This window comes from Hippoglossus stenolepis, chromosome 20, assembly GCF_022539355.2.
Source record: "Hippoglossus stenolepis isolate QCI-W04-F060 chromosome 20, HSTE1.2, whole genome shotgun sequence".
NCBI lineage: Eukaryota > Metazoa > Chordata > Actinopteri > Pleuronectiformes > Pleuronectidae > Hippoglossus > Hippoglossus stenolepis.
In genome coordinates, this window is record NC_061502.1 from 721,224 (window position 1) to 740,894 (window position 19,671).

General features: G+C 42.0%; 1 protein-coding gene across 2 annotated transcripts; it reads left to right on the forward strand.

Annotated features, from left to right (window-relative positions):
• Positions 1–44: 44 nt before the first annotated feature.
• ddhd1b (DDHD domain containing 1b) lies at positions 45–15,361 on the forward strand. 2 transcript variants are annotated; one of them, XM_035143688.2, is made up of 13 exons: positions 45–1,030; positions 3,198–3,392; positions 3,768–3,896; positions 4,818–4,965; positions 5,060–5,169; positions 7,411–7,517; positions 7,807–8,063; positions 9,136–9,211; positions 9,778–9,927; positions 10,221–10,285; positions 10,612–10,790; positions 12,641–12,898; positions 14,499–15,361. In XM_035143688.2, exons 1-13 carry the CDS (start codon positions 313–315, stop codon positions 14,681–14,683), a joined length of 2,577 nt encoding a protein of 858 aa, XP_034999579.1. In that variant the 5' UTR covers positions 45–312; the 3' UTR covers positions 14,684–15,361. The 2 variants fall into 2 exon arrangements, with proteins under 2 accessions (XP_034999579.1, XP_034999580.1); XM_035143689.2 differs by having other exon boundaries at positions 3,198–3,374.
• The last annotated feature ends 4,310 nt before the right edge of the window (positions 15,362–19,671 follow it).

Below are 19,671 nucleotides of genomic sequence, written 5' to 3' on the forward strand. Positions count from 1 at the left end.
TGATTTGACAGCATGGAGCAGCTGAGATTACATCCCAGCTAGGACCGTTTATCGATCATCCCAGCAGTCATCACGGAGCCCGGGCACGGCAGTGTGCACAGCCGCAGCGGTGTGTCTCCGAACAGTCCGGACCGGAGTTGGTTAACCTGTAGCTGATATGTTACGGACCACAATCGTGCTCAGAGCGGTGCGGTATACAGATGTTCGCAGCTGTGGAGGAAGAATCCGCTAATCCGGGGTAATAGTCCGACGTCGGAGCATCGTTGTATCAATGTACTGGATCTAACGAGCTGCGGCCGGACAGTGGGCGACATGGCGGAGGAAGCGACTATCCGCCAGCAGAGCTCGGAGAATAACTCCGTCAGCAGCAGCGAGTGGGACATGGCAAATGATGTGTTTGTGTCCAGCTACGACGACAGTGCTGCTGCTGAGGACCAGGATCCAGCGCAGCCCGGCTTGGAGAGACACCTGCCGCTGTTATCCCAGGATGGCATGATGCTGGGCCTGGCCGGGGAGGAATACCCGGCCTCATCTTATCTGGACTTGGACCTAAACTACACCGAAAGTGATGGGAACGTCGCCACAAAGAAGCGCATACGGTCCAACAGCTCCAGGCACCGCGGTGACATCGTCACGGAGCTGGGGCCAGAGGAGGTCCGCTGGTTTTACAAAGAGGACAAGCGGACCTGGAAGCCATTCGTCGGGCACGACTCTTTAAAAATCGAGATAGTTTATCGGAGATTCTGCGAGCAGATCCCAAACAAGGTCAAACGCCCCGTCGATCCCACCGGGGCCGAGGGGAAGGAGACGGGCATGTCCGACGAGGTCGAGTCGGAAAGCGGGGCCGGGGACGATGGAGGTGTCCGGGCGGAGCCGCCGGTGAATCGGGGCGGAGGGCAGCGGCGCGCGGCGTCAGACGAGATGAAGGACCCGGACGACATCAGCATCAGTGTGGAGGCAGTGTGTGTCAGAGGGGGGCTCTATGAAGTGGATATCAGAGAGAAGGAATGCTACCCCGTGTACTGGAACCGTGAGGATGCCAATGTTTTATTTATCATGAGTATCTCACTGTTATTAGCACTGCTAGCACAGTCAGTATTACCACATGCCTGCTACTGCTGGGCCAACTCAGTTTCTTTAACTATAATAAGAAGTCCCTTTATTCCCACCGCCATTTCAATTCCATTAGAAAGCAAACAGCACACGTAATAGTCATCGTGTCATACCATATAGAGAAGGGATTGTACACTCAGTCAACTCGACATATGCACTGTATGTTCCTGCCACAGCTCCAACTTCTACTCTTTCTTGCTCAAATTAGACAGTGAGTCACTCTTATTATTTGTCACTTACTGTAAAGAAATGTGGTCAAATGCACCAAACTGCCTAGTTGTACTTGTAAGACATCACTTTGGACTTCTCTGGGTGTAAATATAGTAATAATTTACTGATTACTAGTTAAATAAAATGTCAGGAAATATTCATCAAAAATTCATGAATGTTAAATGTCATGTTTAGACTGAATAGCCCGAAAGAGAGCAAACTGACTCTGCTCTGCATTCACTGTGAAATAAGCTGCAGCCAATGTTTCAGGGAATCACTAATAAAGAATGATTCCCTCAGACGTTATATCTTAAAAAAATAAACAAGATTTTATACATTGCTTAACAATCATTTTTCATTAATCAAGCACTTTTTTCAGCTCTAGATTAATTACATAGTAAATGACACATACACATGAAAAAAATACCATCGTCATTTCTATCATTATTATTGTTATCATTAATCTCATTATCCTACTATAATGCCAAGTTTGTTGATCGAATGATCAATCAATCAATCAATCAAATGTTATTTGTACAGTCCAAATTCACAAATATTCATAATAAATCACAATTTGTCTCGTAGGGCTTCACAAGGTGCGACATCCTTCACCTTTAACCCTAACCAAGAGAAAGGAAAAACTATATCACTGACAATTATGTTATCAAATGCAAGCATATACAAAATTGGGCTAAGCACAGAACCCTGAGGAACCCAGGGATTTGCTTTAGTGTGTGCAGATGACTCATTGTAAATTTGGACAAACTGGAATCGATCTGATAAAGAAGATTTAAACCAGCTTAGGGCGGTAACTTTAATGCCAATTCACTGTTCCAGTCTCTGTAGTAGGGTGGGTTAGATAGATATAGAGCGGAGTTTGAATAGCTGTGTCTCTCTGTCAGCCCGACCACAGTGCTGAACAGAAACCTTGATTTGTTTTTATTTTCCTTTATTGATGCAGATCTGGCATAGAGGGTCTTCTTCTATATTTTAAGACTGTCTTTCCAGGCTAAGTGAATTTCATTAAGATTGTTGCAGGGCCACTTCCTTTTTATTATTTTTAAAGTTTTAAAAGGCGCTATAGAGTAATTGGTAAATGGTCTGTAAGGTCTGTATTTATATAGCTCTTTTTTAGTCTTGATGACCTCTCAAAGCACTTCAAAGTAGAGTTTTGCTATTCTCACACACATTCATACAGTGCATCTATGTGCAGTACTTTCTTTATCATACAGCATTCATACTCTGCTGGCACAGTCATCAGGGGCAAATTTGGGGTTTAGTATCTTGCTCAAGGACACTTCGGCACGCGGAGTGTTGGAGTGTTACTCATGAGTCTGTAGTGCAGACAAGATGATCGATGTCAGTGGAAGGGTTTTAAAGTACGCTTCTGTTATATTGAGGCATATGGTATTGAGTTATATGTCGATTTAATTATTTCCTTAAATTTTACCTACATCACTATCAGATTGACATCTTCAGAAAGACTTTTTAATTATTGGCATGTAGTCCAAAATAAGACATCTATGGTTATTAGATTAAGGTCTGAAAGAACAGGATTATGTTGAAGGATTATTATATGTTCAATTTTGATGTCATATGTCAGAACAATGTCAAGGGTGTGGGTCGATGCACACACTGACTGAAACCAACTGAGTCTAAATTGAGTCTAATATTAAAATAAACTATCTAGGTATAATTATCAACGTCCACATGAATGATAAAATCACCTACAATAATTACTTTGTCTGTTTTAAGGAGCATGCTTGATAGAAAAGAAAGAAAGAAAGCAAGACAAATAAAAGAAAGCTGTCTTATGTGTTTATGTGGTACGTAGTATTTTCTGACAAAATTTTCTATCATGTGGTGTCCCTCAGAGCAAGACCGTATTCCTGTGATGAGGGGTCAGTGGTTCATCGACGGAACGTGGCTTCCCCTGGAGGAGGATGAGAGTGACCTTATCGAGTTAGAGCACCTCACTTGTTATCGGGGGCAACAGATGAAGGACACCTACGAGATGGAGGCGGCGACCACCACCGTGGACAGCAAGGATGGTGAGGACGCTGAGACAGGTGTGTGGATGAAAGTGGACCCAGAGAGATGTGTGTGTGTGTGTGGCAAAGAGGATAAAAGCATGTTTGGAGGTGACTGTGTTGTGTGTGTGTGTGTGTGTGTGTGTGTGTGTGTGTGTGTATAGAGGCTTCAGGAGTGTCTGTGGGTGTGGCTGTAACTCTCCCATTGAGAGCAAGGCCACAAAACAAGTCATGTGATTTATTGTAGTAGACTGGCTGAACCAACAGGATGCTAAACTGAGAGTGTTTAAAATCTGTAAAAATGACTCATCACACACATACGCACATCCTGCACATTCTCATGTGGAATGGTAAATTAATTATGCTGGCACAACTGTGTCACTTAATGTTAATCACAGTGTGACTGTATTGCAGCAATCCACAGTCTGAAGCTGAGCAGGAGTCATGTGGACTGGCACAGTGTGGAGGAGGTGTACCTGTACAGCGACGCCACCACCTCCAAGATCGCACGCAGCGTCACTCAGAAACTGGGCTTCTCCAAAGGTAGATGAAAAAAAAAAAACATTCTATCGTGAACGGCAGGAGTAAAAGGCAAGATCCTGAGTCACTGAAGCATTTCAACTATAGTGTAGACAAGGAGCAATGGTCAGGACAACAGGTCTGTCAAACTGTGCCTTGAAAGGGCATGGCATTTCCCCCAAAATATCCTTGTGGGGTAATGGGCTTGCCAAGCTGCATTCTCTGACATCACTGTGATGTCACCCACCACCAAAGTAGACGTCACAGCAAGTGCAGTTTAGAATAGATTGGAGGTCTGGGTTGGGGTTTGAACAACCGCTCAGTGAATACACTCTTACACAGAGACACATGGTGGTAAGGTTTGAAGTTGAGTGGATAAATGGTTGTAGAGAAAATCGAAGGACAGACAGACAGACATATTGATTTCTGCAATTATTAGTAAGATGAACATAACAGGGACGCACGCTTCCTGGAGAAAAAAAACATGTTGCTGTGGAATAAAAAAAAAAATCATCATGTCACTTTTCTTTGCTGTGAGAAGCACAGACTAATTCCATTCTCCTCCACTCTAGTTGCATGGAGGCTGAAATCTCTGAGACACATCTCCAAACCCAAACTATTGGACTGGAGTGATACCGCCAGGGAAGAGAGGAATCATTTTATTTCGTCATTTGGGTGAACTGACCCTTAAATACAGTATGAATGGATTTGTTAAAGTTGAACTGCAGTTTTATCTCAGGGTACTAAACATCCATGGTGCACCTACAAATCAGGGATATACATGGACATGTGCTGTAACATGGTTTGCTTGTTGGTGTAGAAGGGTATCTGAGAAAAGGTGATGTCTTGTTGCTGGGTTTTTGCTTTGGTCACTCTAGGTTAGTGGTCATTAGCACCATAACATGCTGTGTAGTAATCTAGTAATGTGCCTTCCCCTGTCCTCAGCCTCGAGCAGTGGGACACGTCTCCATCGGGGGTACGTGGAGGAGGCAGCACCTGAGGACACCCCACCTGAAACCACACACATTGTCTTTGTGGTGCATGGCATTGGCCAGAAGATGGATCAGGGCCGCATCATCAGGAATACCAGCATGTGAGTAATGGGGAGGTTTCTAGCTCCCTTACTCTAGAGCTGAATGGAATCAGAGAACTCTTGAAGTCACTGTTTTCTCTTGGATGGTGTGCAGGATGAGAGATGCTGCCAGGAAGATGGAGGAGAAGCACTTCTCTGATCGAACCACAGAGCATGTAGAGTTCCTTCCTGTGGAGTGGAGGTCAAAACTGGCTTTGGATGGAGGTATGCTGCAGCTCAGTTTATATTGACCCGCCTCTCCACCTTCTAAATATACCTAAACTGGGATTAATTCAGAGCTAACCAGACACAAGCAGGACCAAATATTATCCATGGTTACCATTATATGGCACATAAACACACACACACACACACACACACACACACACACACACACACACACACACACACACACACACACACACACACACACACACACACGTGTCTGAGTTAAAGCAAACATTACAATGAGCATTGAGTCCAGTTGTAACAGACACCCTTAAAAGAAAAAACAACCTCCCAATAAAACATCCCTCTGAGCATCCAGTCCACCTCGAAAATGTGTCATCATCACATGCGCGATATACGTATAGCAAAAGACAGCTTGAACTGAGATAAATGGTGATCCATGTGCCATGCATTTACGCTCAGCATGTCAATATATTAAGCCAATCAGATGGAGCCCTGCTGCCCTAGATGATAAATGAACTAATTCAGATCATTGACGGGTTTTTCCATCAATGAATCATTGTCGGAAGAAGAGAACAGAGAGAGAACAGAGAATTGTTAGGGGGCTCCGCCAAATCTCGCTTCCCCTCATCCAGACTAAATTATTCTGTGGAAACATTTGTCCCGGGTCAAATTCATCACTATGAGCGGTTGATTATATAAAAGTATTGCATAGCTCATTTATGATATTTCCAGTACCTGAAGGAAATCTCACTCACTCACTCACTCACTCACTCACTCACTCACTCACTCACTCACTCTCAGACTCAGCTGAAGTCTCTGACTCGCCACATTTTAAAGGGATAGTTCACCGAAGAATGAAATTCACTCATTATCTACTCACCACTATGCCGATGGAGGGGTCGGTGAAATGTATTGGATTTGGCTGCAACACTGTTTACCCCTGAGACTCCAAAAGTGTTTTGTGGCCTCAAACACTTCACCCATACCCTCCATCGCCATAGTGATGAGTAGATAATGAGTGCATTTTCATATTTTCGGTGGACTATCCATTTAAATATTGATTTGTTTGAAATGACACCACAACAACAACACTGATCACCACACATCTCTCTCTCTCTCTCTCTCTCTCTCTCTCTCTCTCTCTAAAAACAACAGAATTTGCACTGTGCGAATAATAGAGAAACAGAGAAGAGCCAGAGCTGCTAAAAGCTGTAAAAAAATAACTTTTCATGGTCCAAAAATGTATGAAAAGGCCCCAAAATGAACATTATGTGCATGGCTCCCTGGGTGTCTGCCCCAGACTCTGTGGTGCTGTGGCCGGGCTGTGTGCCTTCCCCCTAGGTGTGTGGAGCTGTCCGTGGTCCCTGCGTCCGTAGCCAGGATCTTTTCAATAAAACCATGTTGTTGGAATAGAAATAATGCTTTTAATTTTTTCAGTCCTGTTTCTCTTACTGGGATAGTTCACCCAAAAATGAAAATTCAGTGACTATCTACTCACCACTATGCCGATGGAGGGGTGGATGAAGTGTTATTAAATATAAACAGTGTTACTAAATGTCTGCTGTTATCCTCCTCCGGAGCAGCGTTCGCACATGGATCACAGGCTAAAAACATGGTGTCAAGTCGACGCCACACGAGCAGTATGTAGGCATGTTGTGTTTTTCTTCTATTGTTTGTTGTTTGAAGAAGGGGTTCTATTTACTTCAATTGTATTGGATTTGGCTGCAACACTGTTTACCCCTGAGACTCCAAAAGTGTTTTGTGGACTCAAACACGTCACCCACCCCTCCATTGGCCTAGTGGTGAGTAGATAATGAGTGAATTTTCGTGTTTGGGTGAACTATCCCTTTAACTTGTCAGCAAGGTTCGAACCTTGCATCTCTGGCTGGGTCCAGTGTTTGTGTGATCACAAGACTAGGTTATCCTCCTGTAAAAGCAGGGTCAGTAGTAACATAAGAATCAAAGTTCTTTGTTCTTGGAAAGGATGTCTCTCTTTCCTGCCGGTGCAGGAAACAGCAGAGGGAGAAAGAATTTACTGGGATGGCAGGTTCTGTTGAGGACATTACATTATGGGTCACCAAGTCAACAAAGGCATACTGGAAATACTGATTCTTAGGGTGGACTTAAATCAGAAAGGTGAGAGGTGGAGGATTGTGGGAAACAGAGTCCATGTGGAAGCATGTGAAATACCGACATAAGAATCACAGTTTCTCTTTAGAATATGAAACGGTATTAAAAAGCAGGTTTGGATGTATTTTCATGTTCTCCCTTCAGACACGGTGGACTCCATCACTCCAGACAAGGTGCGAGGTCTTAGAGACATGCTGAACAGCAGCGCCATGGACATCATGTACTACACCAGCCCTCTGTACAGAGATGAGGTGAGCCTGAGATAACTCCTACTCACAGCAGTGCTGCTGCACTTGGTCACCCAGCTGCCAGTTTGGGAACATTGGTCTGAAGTGATCCCCTCAGTCACAACGAAATCCTGGCTGTTTTAATCCAACACAGCTTTATACCACTGAATTATGGTTGATTGCCTGCCTTGGAAATAATAGATGAATAATCACTGCTCTGAAGAATCAAACATTCTTTATTAACCCAATTAAAAATATCTACAGAGGTAAAGTGTACATAAGTGTCATTATGTGTGTGTGTGTGTGTGTTCAGATTAACAGGGGTTTGACTCTGGAGCTGAATCGTCTCTACTCACTCTTCTGCTCACGCAATCCAGACTTTGAGAAAAATGGGAAAGTTTCCATAGTGTCACATTCGCTGGGCTGCGTTATCACCTTTGACATCATGACAGGATGGGACCCTGTGCGCTTTCATCATCAAGAAGCGCCAGACCCAGAGGAAACAAAAGCCCGCTGGCCAAGTGACGAAGAGCGCCACCTTCAGGAGCAGTTGAGACTCACACGCCTCAGGTACTGCACAGGTTTTTATTTTGAATCAGGTGAGAAGTTTCATTCCACATCTGTTCTGACATAAAATTTGCCTAAAGGTACAGAACATTTCAGTTAAGCCCCTAATTCTGGTACATTTTAATTTACTCCTACAGAAGAGAAGTGCGTGGGATATGTTGTCTTTAAAACACAGTGCCCAAAGCTATATGACAAAGGAACAAGAACAAAATCTCTAAGAAGGCAATTCCCAACAACTAATGACACTTTTGTTACGTATTTTTATAGAACTTTTCACTTTTTGCTTTGTAAAAATTAGGAGAAATTAGACTTTAATAATATTTTTGCCTGCTCAGAGCACCTCTTGATTCTAAATGTCTGTGTCTTCATTTGACTGATGCGCTTCACCAAAATCCCAAAACATTTTTCATGCATGCTGAGTTCTACCTCTTTTATATTGAGCCACAATTGTACAAGTAGTAAATATGAATATATATATTTCAATACAACTTTTAATTTGATTAATAATAAATTCAGATTAATGGTTTTGTTTAGCTTATAATGAATTTCCCATGTCGCTAAAGAAAAAGTATACCATATACCTGGGGCTGGGGATTTGTGATTTGTGGTCATAGGTTTTCATGGTGGTGAACAGTTTTCCTCTCACTCTCAGAGACCATAGCCTCCTCACCCCTCCATTCATTTCCTCAGTCCCCTGACTGGGGTGGGCAGGATCTAGTTATGCATACTTTAGGCTTAACTATCCAATAGGATGCGAACACCTACATGTAACATGGAGAGTGGCAGCAATTCTAGCCATTCATGGATGTGCTGTTAGAATGGGTGACGCAAGTAGAGGGAGATATATGGGGATGCTGTGGGAGACATCGTCAGACTTGGTGTTGACAATTGCTCATTTTACTCTTTTAGCGTTTGTATATTGTTTCACCTTCTGGTCTCCTTGATGCATCAAGTCTACATTAAAATCTTCTGCATAAGACATCAGCTGCTGCCTGAGTTCTCCTTTCACCAGCTTCCAGAAACCTTCCATAACACCATGCATTAGAGTAACTCTGAATATCTATCATCCCACCAGGTTGAGGGACTTGGAGGATCAGTTCCAAGGTCTACAGACCTCATCTTGTGTTGCAGTGCCAGCCTTGAAATTCAAGGTAACACTGACACGTTGGATGGTACTATATCTGTCACCAGTGGTCACCATCTATTTTCTGTTCTAGATATGATGACACCTATAAACCTGATTCAAACTATGAACCCTCTGATTTACACTGCAAACCTTCTAATTCAAACTTTACACCCTTCAATTCCAATTCCAGAGTGACTACTGATCTTCTGTTTAAACCACAAAACCTCAGATTCAAACTTCAGACCCTATGATTCAAACTACAAACCTGATGCAAACTACAAACTTCTGATTCAAATTACAAACATTGTCCCAGAAGCATCCCAACTATATCAGATGATTGATGACCACTCAAAGAGCTTTACAATATATGTAGCTTGAGTGAAGAGAGAGCAGAACAGAGGGATGCAATCAGACTTATATATAAGAAGATTTGATTAGTTTGCATGTGCACATGCAGTGAAACCCTCAGGTGACTTAGCACAGCAATTCTGCAGCTGCAGTTCTTTATAAGTGGCCAACAAGCATCTCGGAGCAGCTATGGTTGGACAGTTTTTCAGGTGAGGAATTTCAACCCTATTTTCTATGTTGCAGGTAGAAAATTTCTTCTGCATGGGCTCCCCTCTGGCTGTTTTCTTGGCATTACGAGGGATCCGGCCTGGAAACCATACTGTGCAGGACCACATCCTCCCTACATCTATCTGCAAACGCCTCTTCAACATATTCCATCCCACAGACCCTGTGGTGAGTTGCAGTGTCCTCAACTGATTTTGTCCCTATTCTGCTCAGATCACTATCATCGCCCACTTATCTCTCTAATGAGTTTTATAGATCATTATAGCCTGTGATAATGAGAGAGAAACCATTTCACTTGATACAATATATGTATGTATGTTATGATGTTATATTACACTACAGAATAATGAAATGAGGTGTAATGCTGACTATTTCATTAAAATGTGCCAAAAGAACGTTCCTGAGAATTAATGTTGTGAGATACCCTCATCTCCTCCAGCATTTGCATCTGTTTGTTTCAGGCCTACAGATTGGAGCCTCTGATCTTAAAACACTACAGTAACATTACCCCTGTTCAAATCCACTGGTAAGTCATGAGGTTATACAGTATATGAGAAATGATATGCTGCTTATTTAGAAATTGACTTGTGAATCGGTCGAGGCGGACATGTATTCGTCCACAGTTTCCATCTGTCTCTCTTTCTGTTTGTCAGTTATTTGTGAAATTAACAAACAATTTAGAATAAGAGTATAGATATCATGAGCAGTATAAATCATATGATCATGGTTCATTCTGTCTGTTGTGATGTGACTAAAGCTACAGTATCTTCACTTGAATGAAATCAGAGCTGAAGACAGAATGAGGACTGCAGTGTGTCAGTGACCTGAGGTTGATATGGATTTCATGTGCAGGTACAACACCACCAGTCCGACACTGTACGATCAGATCAGGCCCACGCTGCTCAACCCCCCGAAGGAGACTGCATCTGTCTCCGACTCTGAGAGCATCCCCAGCCCCTGCACCTCTCCGCCTCAGGCCAGAAGGCACTACGGAGAGTCTATTACCAACCTGGGCAAGGCCAGCATCATGGGTGAGTGCACAAAGACGGTTGTGTACATGGATGGCCACATGGAAGGCAGATGCAGTAGGATATAAGGACGATATAAGTGGAATTCAGTGTTCTATTGAAGAACTATTTTAGGAAATAAAATAGACAACTTACAGGGTACCAGATTTGAGCTGAGAGAAACAGGAGCTACCTTCATTGCTGATGTGGTATTAGGATAAGCAGTGGGAAAAAAGCTTTGTCTAAACAAATCAATAGAAGCAATTAGCTTCTGTCTCCTGGATTGACAACATGATGTAACTAGTCCATAGGCATCAGATGCCAAGTGGAGACTAAAAGCAGGCCTCTTGAAATTGATGAAAGATTTTTTTTATATTGTACAGTAGACGTTCAGCTGCTGTCACTCTTCCTAACATGTTCCCTGCTCTACACGGCAGACATAAAAAGCTCTTTCTGAATAACTAATTTAATTTGTGAGAACTGTTCTGCGTCATCCATTTTTCCAACCTTTATATCCTGTTAAGCCCTGTAAGGCGAATTGTGAATTGTGAATATCTGTTTCCTACTAATTCCACAAATGTCTGTCTGTATGTTGAATATGTCTTCTTCTACGTCCTCGGATAAACCACAGCAGTGGTCAGCTGCTGAATCAAACTCAATGTATGAAATAATAACACCAGTTGAGACAATCATTCAAACTCATGTCTAAACCACTCACATGAACAGTAATAAAAAAAACACAAAGTTTACCAACATAGACCGAATATAAAGCTTGTTGACGGGGGCTGTTGCCATTCCCAGCATCATTGGGCAAGAAACAGGGTAGTCTCTAGTCAGGACAGCTGTATGTTACGCGATTAACACATACAGACAAATTCATAGCTTCAGACAAGTGAGTCTACCTTGGAGAGAACCACCACAGACAAAGGGAGAACATGTAAAATACCAAGAAGCTTCTAACCACTGAACCACTGAACCACTCTTCTGCCCAACTCGTCATTCGTCAACCTCGTCACAAAGATTTCTAGGCCATAAGCTGTTACTATGGATAAACTGACTTTACTAATGACACTTATAGAACATTGTTGTTTAGTGAATATTGACTCTATTCTTGCTAAGGTAGGCAGCTGAGAATTCTCTTAAAGGATATTCTGGGAAATACACACATCAATTTCCTTTCTGAGTGTCTGCTGCTCAGATTGATTACGATCTGATATCTATACATAGAATACAACAAGTGCATTCATCAGCTGGTTAGCTGATACACTGGTTGAGTTTGAAGATAATATCTACCCACCTTTTAAGCTCCCTAATTAGCAAGTTTTATGTTTTTTGTTCAACCGAACAAAAAACAAGAAGAAGCACCAGGCCAAGAAGTAGTCAAGCACATGCCCCCCCCCTGTAACACTCCCTGTCAGCTCTAACCCTACTGCAAGTCTATTCCTTGCCACTTGCAGTAAATTTGCTGCCACAATCAAAGGCAGTGCAGGCTGCCTTTGATTGTGGCTAACCCTAACTTCATCCATCATGGTGACGTCTGAACCAGTAGAGGTCAGTGAAACTCTGCTGTCCAGTCTGCTGTAACCTTTTCTCTCAGAGCTGGTGAACCATTTCCTCTTGTTTCTTTTCAGCTCCTTACAACTCTATGGGATATAGTACAGGACATTTAGATCCAGTTCTGTTGGCAAATCAGTCAAATCTAAATTTATTTGTACAGCCTATATTTAACAGGCATCATTTGAGAAATCCCTCTCCCAGGACGGACAAGGTGCAATAGATGCTGTAAATAAATTACAGCTTGATAAAGGTGATGTACAATCTACTGTTTTTGAAATGAATGCTTTTTTTGATGCATGAATCTTGCTACCTCTCAGGTGCTGCAAGTCTTGGGAAAGGAATAGGAGGAATCCTCTTTTCCCACTTTTCCCGTTCCAGCAGCCAGGTGGGTGGCGTGGAGGAGGAGCCGTCAGACTGCGAGGGGGGAGCTTCTGAAGTGGAAAACATTGCATCGGGAGAGGAAGGAGCCACAGTGGTAGACAGTGAAGAGAAGGACAAACAAGTAGAGGAGGAAAGGAGGGAGGTGGAGCCGACCATGTCTCAGTCCACCTCAGCTGTAATGGACAGCACCTCGTGTAAGTACTATGTGTTTGGTGTGAGACACAGGTGGACTCACTTGCTGTTGGGGACAGAAGGTCAAAATCCAAGTGAGTTGTAGTGAGGTTTGAGCCATTGTCACATTCATAAGATCTCTTTGGTCCAGTTCCAAAGTCAATGCAACCGTAGCACCACTACCTCCAACAGCCTCAGAGCAACGTGCAAGGGTTTGGGTCTGCAGCCCCCTTCAGGAATCGTGCACACCCGTCAAACTGTACCACAGTATCGACGACCCCTCAGGGTGTGGTGGATGCCAGCTGGTGACAGCCTGTGTGCATCTGCTACATACTGTGGCATGACAGTTCAACAGCCCACTCCTGACCACAGCTAGTTGTGATGGGTGTGTAAGAGGGATCACTGGGACTGGGCCTCTGTCATATTTCCATCTCGACACAATGGACTTATTGATGTTTACAAATCATAGATCCTTGTGGTCAAAACATTTTACTTGGCTTCATCCAATCTGGATTGCAAACTGTTTTGTTGTTGTTCACAAAAAAGGTCCAGATAATTAGAAACTTAAATAATAAAAACACATATTCTGTGAGATAAGTATTATTTCACTTTAAAAAAATAACTTAAATGGAGTGTTTGAGTCCACAAAACACTTCAGGAGTCTCAGGGGTAAACAGTGTTGCAGCCAAATCAAATACAAATGAAGGAAATGGAACCCCTTTTTCAGACGTAATAAAACAGAAAAAAACATAACATGCCTCCATACTGCTCCTGTGGTGTCATCCAGGTGTCCGCAAGCCCCGACATTCATATTCAACTCGAAACCTGCTATTTACACCATGTTTTAGCCTAAAGGTCCTCTGATATCGCATTCAGGTTCAGACAGGCACACCGGAAAACCGCACACACTCTTGCCCAAGGGGTGTGCGTTCTTGTGGGTACGTCCGGTAGCATCGGCACTTCCGGTAGTGGACTTTTAGGCTTAAAAACGGTGTAAACGATGCTTAGTCGAATATGAATGTCGGGGCTTGCGGACACTTGGATGACACCACACAGGAGCAGTATGGAGGCATGTTACGTTTTTTTCCTGTTGTTTTATCACGTCTGAAGAATAGGTCTGAAAAACTGTTTACACCTGAAACTCCTAAAGTGTTTTGTGGACTCAAACACTTCACCCACCCCTCCATCGGCACAGTGGTGAGTAGATAATGAGTGCATTTTCATTTTTCGGTGGACTATCCCTAAAGATGTGCCAAAGTGAAAGAAAAGTGTAGAAATAATAAGATAATTTGTTCTTGAAGAGATTAAAACTTTGTGTTATTATGATTTATATGAATATTCTGCAGAGTAACATCTTATTCAAACCGACACAGTGATGTCGGTCAAACCTTGTTTGTCTGAATGAGTCCCCTCAACCATAGTGGTCCCAAAAACATGTGCTATTGATGGGATTATTAGCAGAAATGACCAGTGCCAGTACTGTTAAGACCTGTTGAGTAAATTAAACAGACTTAATAGGATGACAGGGTTACAATGCAGAGCTGCCCATCAGGGCAAAGAGAACTACTTTCTTCCTTTGACACTTACATGCTGGATAATAATGTGTCATTTTCTCTGTTGCAGTGGAATTGGAGAGGCGCATCGATTTCGAGCTACGGGAGGGCCTGGTGGAGAGCCGCTATTGGTCAGCAGTGACCTCACACACAGCCTATTGGTGCTCTTATGATGTGGCTCTTTTCCTCCTTACCTTCATGTACAGACCACAGGAACCACTTGAACATCCAGAAGATAACCCAGATGCCTCGTAACATAAGTGCAGAGTGACGCATGGAATCATTAACACTCGGGTCAATTCACTTTCTATTCATGCCTCTTGAAGTCTGACTGACTTCATTCCTCATTTTACAATTTTCTTTATACATTCATTTGATTTGAAAATTAATGATACACTATTTAATATTAAATGTTATGAATATTGGTTTGGGAAATGTGGAATACTTGAAGACCAATTTTTATTTTAAAAGATGTTTTCATTTGAACTATAGATAAAGCTCCTCTTTTTTCTAATATCATGTTATTATGTTAACTTAGTATGAATGGCACTAAAGGCTGCTGCACACTAGAGGATAAAACCCGATTCGCCCCTTCCGACAATTGCGAGGTCATTCCTGATTAGAGGCCAGCAGGTGATGATTATCTGCACAAATAATCCTCAAGTGTGAGGGGTTTACAAAATAATATTAACGCTATAGATTGAGTCGGAGCCTTCCCAATCTTGAATCATTGAAAACATGTTTGATATTTACGATAATTGCCACCAACAGAGTTCATTCAGACAACTCGCGTTCAAACGTTTATTACAGCAGTAGAACAGGTTTGGTGTTTGCCGTCTAGGCTCCAACTTAATCACTCCCCCATATGATTACACAGGTATGATGGGAGTGATGAGCAAATAATGTACCCCCCCGTCGGAGCCTACAGGTGGATGCTGGGGTGGCGGAGGGGCTGAAGCAACTGGTAGCAATACTGCAGCAGCGGTGCGAGCAAAGGGGATGATGGGAAATTTATCTCTGCTTAAATAGACCACCTGATAAGGTGGGTGTGTATTATAGATGGTTGTGGAGAGTGAGGTTTGTCACATGATGTTTGTCACATGATTGGAGCAGCGCAGCTCGAGTTGGCTGCCTGAAATTAAGGGCGTCGCTCCATTGCTGTGAGCCAACCCACAATAGCCAATGAGAGCGAGCTTACTGGGAAGCGAAACCAAGCGAATATTTCGTACTTAGCTGCGGATAAAAACAACAACACATTTCCAACTCACCTCCGAACACACAACCTCACATTTGCTTTTCTTCTGAAGTCATGTATAACCACACAAGTTTTCCACACTCAAGTTAAGAAGGTGGCGGTAATGCTCCTAAAATGTGTTTGCCAACTGCCAGAAGAAAACATAGGTAGAAGAAGAAGAGTTTCTGTGAGATTCCTAGTCTCTGGAATCACCACTGTGAAAATCGTTCCTAGAAATGGCAAGTGTATGGTCTTACATTCTGGCCAAATCTCCTAGTGTGTGCTGTCTGACTATTATAATATTGAAAATTGGTCAAATCTCTTATTATGTTTGTGGTCTCCAATGTTTTTAAAATTGGTTAAAGGTCCATTGTTTAAGATTTAGGTGAGAGGGATTTATTGGCAAAAATTGAATATAAAATAATCCTAGTGATGTTTTCACTAGTGTGTAATAATCTAAACTAGAATGGGCCCCTTTATATTTACATCAGGAGCGGGTCCTCTCTACCGCCATGTTTTTTTCACGAGTCCAAACTGGACAAACTAAACACCTTTTGAGTTTTTATGACAACTGAAGGCTACCACAGGTTCTCTTGCATGTTTGGAAGGGGAGGCTGAGGTGAGGGGTGTTCAGCTGCAACATGCAACTTCACCACTAGATGTCACTAAATTCTACACACTGAACCTTTAAGAGTTGAAAATCCTCTAGTGTCCACCAAGCATAAAGAAGCTATAATTCAGATAAAAATGATTGAGGATATGTGCTGCAGTTAACTTTGACAGTAATACATAATCAACATGAAATGAAATAAATAGCAAACTCAAATGACTGTTATAACAGAGACAATTGAAAATGAATTGACCGTACACTGACACAATCACACACAAATCATGTATTTGTTCTACGCATCCCAGTCCAAACACTGTGAAATGGACTGAGCAGACTGGATCCCGACCTCACCCTCACTGAGGCCATCGTGTTTCAAGTGCACATGTGCCTGGTGTGTCAGATTGTCAGAGCTCCTGCTACCGCTAATATTTCACCACAGACCTCTCCTGGTCTGTGACTGTTAAAAACTGTAGCCACAGAGAAGCTGCTAGTGCTTTGTCAAGCTTATGGGAAATAAGTTGAATCATTTCTCAAAATCTCATGTCTAAAAAGAGACGATACAAACCACATGTTATCCAACACAATGCCCTACACAGACCTATTGAATCTTAAATCCTGAATACTCTACAGAAACAGTCAGTATCTGAGTTAAAGCAGCGTCAAGTGATTTTTGACCCTGTGGCGTGTTTACTCCAATTGAAATGTTTGTCAACAGACAAGTTGTTGTGCTCATTGACAGATGATTGTCACCTCAGTCCAATATTAACACCAACTAGTACATATTGATATTGTGTTGCTCATTTTACTGAGGCAACTTCCCTAATCCTCACCTATCTGTCAGACCAGAGTCAGTCAACACAAATAGTTCAGTAATGCAACAACTAAACAATAAATGGAGTGCATTTACATTCCTTTTCTAGTCTCAATGGCCACTCAAAGTGCTTTACACTATGAATCATATTCACACACACACATTCATGCAGCTCTTCTCTATCACTCACACATCTGCAATTAGGGGCAATTTGGACTTCATTGTTTAGCCCATGGACACTTTGACACGGAGGAGAAGCTCATGTTGCTATGACTCCGAGGTGATTGGAGACAAGATATCCATGACAGAATAATTAAATCAGAGAATAGTTTTTCACATTTATTTATTGATCTTTGAGCATTTGAACTTTTTAAGGAATTGAACTCACACTTTTGCTTATATAAAGCTTGATTTTGGATATGTGCCATGTACATAGATTATTGGCTTTGATTAATTATGGCTGAGACATGTAGACACGAGCACACAGACCAACACTGATAACCTGCGGATTCTGTGTGTTGTAGAAATTAAACATTCAAGCCTGCCATACATGAAGCTTCTAAGTGAATGTTTTTACATTTGTGTTCATTGTTGTGTTGTGATACACTTAAAGTCCTGTTGTTATTTAGATTTTCTCATATTTGATGTACATAGTTTAGACTGTAAAACTCCCAGTTGCAAAGAAGAGAGGCCTTGACTCTGTACACTGATGTTCTGTTGTGACAGTGACATTATTTCTGACTCCAGAACAGCTCTGCCTCAGAGGATGGGTGGTTCTTCTCTAGTTCTGCTTTTTTCCCCTCAGGCTGAATTAGCTGGTCTTCACTTTCTTCAGTCAGCTATTAGAAGAAAAGTGGATCAAAGCCTGATTTGATATTTAACTGCAAACACACATTTCCTTTCAATTGTGTTGACATGTAACTCTTTTGCAGTAACAGTCCTGTTGTGTTGAAAATGCGATTTTGTTTTTGATTGTATCTGTTTGTTCATTGACTGTTATTCAGTACCTGCAATTTCATAGGTCATTTTCTGATACTTTATCATTGTTTCTTATGAAAAAGTTAAATATCAAGTGAATACATTCAGAGAGATTTAACAATCAGACTCTCCTTTAAAATGTTGGCCTACTATCTCAGTGGGGGGCAGCAAAGACTAGAAACGAGTTATGGATTTTATATGATTTTTGCATCAATATGAAGATGTTCCTAAGAACAGACATTCTTGTCTAGTTAAATGATCTCTCCTTCTCTACAGCAGCATGTATAAACTGATCAGCTCACATAAATATGTTTACAGTGGTAAAAACTGTCAACAATGAAATGAAATGTCAAAGTTAGACAAATAATACCGCTCTAAGCCACATACATTTATAGATAATAAGTGCCACAAGGATGAATGAGGCATCCACAACCCCCACCCTAAATCATTGGGACTGGCCTGCATTGATTAGTAATTGAGAAGAACTGTTGGTGTTGAGTTGGCAGCTGGTGGTTCCCCCCCCCAGGACTTAATTTGTCCTTGTTTACATCTTCTTCTGTGGAGCACCCAAGGCCTACCGTTACCTGTGCCAAATATCAGCAACCCCATGTGTGGTGTACTGGTGATGTGACAGATCCACTTTTATCAATCACATTTTATTTGTATATCTCATAGGGCTTAACATGTTGTGACCTCTTCAGTCCTTAACCCTCAACTAGAGTAAGGAAAAACTACCCCCCCAAAAAACTATTAACGGGGGGAAAAATCTAAATAAAATAAAGTTTTGAAAAAAGCCTGAAAGTAAAGTTTTACTGTTCTGTAAATTCACATATGGTGAAAAGATCTTTTGTGATAGGACATGACAGTACACTGTTTATTTGTTGCTGAAATGATTGCCATTCTGTTTCTCAATCCCTCTTTGTTAAATGAAATGTTACTTTGCTGCTGATCCGTGCGAAGACCGAGACGTTCTGGAGACAGGTTAGCTTCCTCAGCTGAGTGGACGGAAATAAATGAGTCCTGCTTTGTCTATTGTCATTCTCACCCTCCCAGCCCTCTGTACTGTTACTACATGGTGAGGTGCTTTACCTTGATAGAGCTTTGCTTTGTTTTTTACCCAAATAAAAGGGGAACTACACCTCCCCTACACCCTCTGGTCTCCAGTCCTTAATTTTGTCTGATCACATATGTTAGCTCCAGCTCTGGGAGGCACATACAAGACAGACTTTTCACAGGAAGCCCTGCTTATGAAACAGCCCTCTGTATATACACGCACACTCACACACACACACACACACAGACACACACACACAAACGCTTTCTCATGAAGCAATTTAACACTTTACAGAGTTTTAAAACCAAACAACATGTGCCTCTCAACAAATTACATACCTACGCCGAGAGAGTAGATACTATATAGTAAATAATATAGTAGCTCATTATTATTATTATTAGATTTTTTCTTTTTTTTATAATGTTTTCATTATAATAAACAATTTGGGTTTCCATAGAAGATCAGCAAACATCCACCACCACTGCTGATACCCCCACCCTGGCTCTGTCCATGACACAGCTACTGATTGTTCTCTCTTTTCTAGCCTTTAACCACG